Raw genomic sequence first — 3856 nt, 5'->3', positions numbered from 1 at the left:
ACGGGCTCATTGTAATGGCTGTATTAGAATGAGGAATGGTAATAACTATGTGTGTCTGATACCATTCTTCATCTCCCTTGTCTTTGTAAGCAGCTGTAATTACCCTGTGAAACATAATTGTTGTTAGATGTTAATGTAATAATGTAGTAATGTAGTAATGTAGTAATGTAGTAATGTAGTAATGTAGTAATGTAATAATGTAGTAATGTAGTAATGTAGTCATGTAGTCATGTAGTCATGTAGTCATGTAGTAACCGTCAATGACAAATACAACAGGAACAGTTTTCTGCTGAATGCAGTGAATCCGTTTCTACTGCAGAAAACTCACAAACTCCACATAAGACAAAACACATCACAATGACGTGTCATATGATATTGTTATACAATACTTCCATTACCATGACAGCGGGGGAATAGGCTAACTCAGTTTCCTGATCTCCTAGTTTTGGTGATTTATGATATTTCCCTGTAGTGTGTAGACGGGGATGTGTGTGAAGGAAGTATCTGTGTGGTGGCTATGCTAGTAACAAGCACATGATCAAATGAACAGGAGAGCAATGAGATTAGGCTAACGCGGTTAGCATAACGTGTGGCTAATGGCAGCAGGCCGCTGAGGAGGAAACAGACTGTTACAGGTGTGTGTGTTCCTAGCTGGACGGGCCCAGAATTGGACCCAAATTCTCATTTAATTTGAGATTAATTTGATTGTTGATAACTTTATCTCCTTGTCATGTGTAGTATGTTATTCTGAACTATGATCTGAGCATATCCACACAAGACTTCAAGGTGGTACCTATCAAATGGCATCTTGCTGATCATCATATTTCTCATGTTATATAATGTTATAGTTTAGTTTGGGTCTGGTTTAGTTTGGGTCTGGTTTAGTTTGGGTCTGGTTTAGTTTGGTCTGGTTAGTTTGGTCTGGTTTTTAGGGTTAGGGTGAAGAGGTTACACTGGGCCTGTACTCATTATTAATGCTTCATAAGTTAATAAGATAATTATACATCTTAATTTGAGAAATAGATGAATGATGGTAATTTAGACAAATATGTTTACGACTAATATCTGAGGAAGTGGCGTGTTTGTGAGAATGGGATTCATGAATGAGTCATCGCAGAGTGTTCAGCCACGCCTACAGACTGCGTTGTTTACCTCCTGCCGTGTGTGTGTGTGTGTGTGTGTGTGTGTGTGTGTGTGTGTGTGTGTGTGTGTGTGTGTGTGTGTGTGTGTGTGTGTGTGTGTGTGTGTGTGTGTGCGCGTGTGTTGGGTAATACTGCTGCTTCACACCAGGAGAGAACATGTTTACGTAAACAGAGTCACTCATCATGTTTTTGGGAGGGTTAGGGTTAGGGTTAGGGTTAGGGTTAGGGTTAGGGTTAGTAACACAGTTGTTGTAAAAGTAGATTTAGTTTTCATAGTATGTTTAATGCTGTCATGGTTTTGAAAGTAGAACATTAGAATACTTGAAGTAAAGATTGAGAATGGTGTGCCCCCTCCCCCCCAGGAACCCTAACCCGAGGGTTAACCCTAACCCTAACCCGAGGGTTAACCCTAACCCTAACCCCAGTTTAACCCTAACCTAACCTTCCCTCCCCAGGTTAAACCTAACCCTAAACCTAACCCTAACCCTAACCCTGCCCCCCCTCCCCCAGGATAACCCTAGCCCTAACCCTCCCTCCCCAGGTTAACCCTAGCCCTAACCCTGCCCCCCCTCCCCTAGGTTAACCCTAACCCTGCCCCCCCCCTCCCCCAGGTTAACCCTAACCCTAGCCCAACCCTAACCCTGCCCCCCCCCCTCCCCCAGGTTAACCCTAACCCTAACCCTAGCCCAACCCTAACCCTGCCCCCCTCCCTCCCCAGGAGACAGACAGCGGAGGAGCGGGAGGCGGAGAGGCAGCAGGCTAATAGGCTGATGCTGCAGCTGCAGCAGGAGGCCTTCCAGAAGACCCTGAACCAGCCACTGCAGCAGGACCCCCTCTGCCTGCACAACTCCTCCCTGTACGCCCTGCAGAACCTGCAACCCTGGGCCGACGACGGAAAGGTGACCTCCGTCACCTCGCTGGCCTCCGTGGTCTGACTGGCCCTGTGGGGGTGTGTGTATGTGTGTGTGTGTGCGTGTGTGTGTGTGTGTGTGTGTGTGTGTGTGTGTGTGTGGCGTGGGAGGGGTAGGGGTGTGTGTGTGTGTGGGGGGGGTGTGGGTGGAGGGGGTGTGTGTGTGTGTGGGTGGGTGGGGTGTGTGTGTGTGTGTCGGTGTGTGTGTGTGGGTGGGGTGTGTGTGTGTGTGGGTGGGGTGTGTGTGTGTGTGTGTGGGTGGGGTGTGGGTGTGTGTGTGTGTGGGTGGGTGTGTATGTGTGTGTGTGTGGGTGGGGGGGGTGTGTGTGTGTGGGGGGGGGTGTTTGTGTGTGTGTGTCTGTGTGTGTGTGTGTGGGTGGGGTGTGTGTGTGTGTGTGTGGGTGGGGTGTGTGTCTGTGGGTGGGTGTGTGTGTGTGTGTCTGTGTGTGTGTGGGGGGGGGGGGGGGGGGGTTATGCATTAATTACAGCATTATAGGAATGTTGGTCTCCAAGGGAAAATTTGGGGGGGCCACTCATATCTAAACGGACAAATTGGAGAGGAGGAGAGTGTGTATGAAGTTTGAAATGTTGATGACTTAAAACCACCAAGGCTGTTGCATTGTGGGATTGTCAGAAACCGTTTTGGACGATTGGATTGGACATTGATTAAAATAAGCAGCATGAAGAGAGAACACCTTCTCCAGCTCCTCAGAAACTGAAGGTTCTCTGTGTTCTCTGGGTTCTCTGTGGTAGAACGTGTGTGGACCTCTTGGCTGTAAATGAATGAATGCATCCATGTTGTTATCAGATCTGAACCTGTCACCATTCTTCTCACCTCACACTAGATTCTCACTCTCCCTTCAGCTGTCCGTCTAAACAGAGGGGCGGAGCTTAATCCTCACAACCAGGAAACAAACGGACACATCTGTAGATGCCCCTCCCATCATCTCTAGATGCCCCTCCCACCAAGACTGTAGCCTCTTCCTGTCACATGAGGAAACAGGAAGGAGGCAGTGACTCAGCCCGACGGCGAGACCCCCTGACTTCCTCTCGTTGCGTTTGACTTTGTACGATGTAGTAATGCATGTTTCAGACATTTTCTGTGTGCACTTGGAGTTGCCATTGGAGACGCCGCCAGCCTCGGGGGCGGAGCTTCCTCCAGACTGCAGTGGTGATCCAGGAAGTCCCATAGGAGGATTCCCCATAACTGACATTTAAAGGTGTTTTATATTAAATGATATTGTGACTTTTTGAAAAGATGACCTGAATGGAAGAGTCTGTTTGTGTTGTTGTGTCCTGTCCTTTCTTTCATCCCTCCATCATCTGCTGCTTCAAGCCTGCTTTAAAACCACAAACCCAGAAAGGACAGTTATGCCGTTATGAGATCATATTACCAGAGAAAGTACCAGCAGGTCACAGCAGAGTGAGTCTGGGACTGCGGGAGGAAATCACTTCACATGGTTTTCTAAAGTCAAAAGAAATTCTTAGATTTCCCGTGAAACCGTTGGTTGTAAACATGTGAAGGGCAGGGAGATGTTTCTGTTTCTGAGCTGGTAAGGGTTCCTGAGAGCTGGTAAGGGTTCCTGAGAGCTGGTAAGGGTTCCTGAGAGCTGAGATCACATCTGAGTCACTCAGCCACATCACACTCTTAGAAAAAATGGTTCTAAACGGTTCTTCTTTTGTCCCCATAGAGGAACCCTTTGAAGAACCCTTTTGGATTCAATGTAGAACCCTTTTCATAGAAGGTTCTAAATGGAACCCAAATGGGTTCTTCAAAGGGTTCCTCTATGGGGACAAATGAAGA

General features: G+C 47.6%; 1 protein-coding gene across 5 annotated transcripts in view; it reads left to right on the top strand.

Annotated features, from left to right (window-relative positions):
* Window positions 1-3312, top strand: part of tlx2 (T cell leukemia homeobox 2) — a 17878-nt gene extending 14566 nt beyond the window's left edge. For 4 of the 5 annotated variants that reach the window (XM_083686023.1, XM_083686022.1, XM_083686020.1 and 1 more), the window contains 2 exons: window positions 1861-2041; window positions 2898-3312. In XM_083686023.1, the coding sequence (XP_083542149.1) occupies window positions 1861-2041; window positions 2898-3005 (289 nt within the window). In that variant the 3' untranslated portion in view covers window positions 3006-3312. The remainder of the gene's footprint in view (window positions 1-1860; window positions 2042-2897) is intronic. The other variant, XM_083686021.1, reaches the window with a different exon arrangement.
* The last annotated feature ends 544 nt before the right edge of the window (window positions 3313-3856 follow it).

Source organism: Argentina silus, assembly GCF_951799395.1.
Source record: "Argentina silus genome assembly, chromosome: 15".
Classification (NCBI taxonomy): domain Eukaryota; kingdom Metazoa; phylum Chordata; class Actinopteri; order Argentiniformes; family Argentinidae; genus Argentina; species Argentina silus.
The sequence above is the reverse complement of the archived record's forward strand: the minus strand, read 5'-3'. Positions and strand labels throughout refer to the sequence as shown.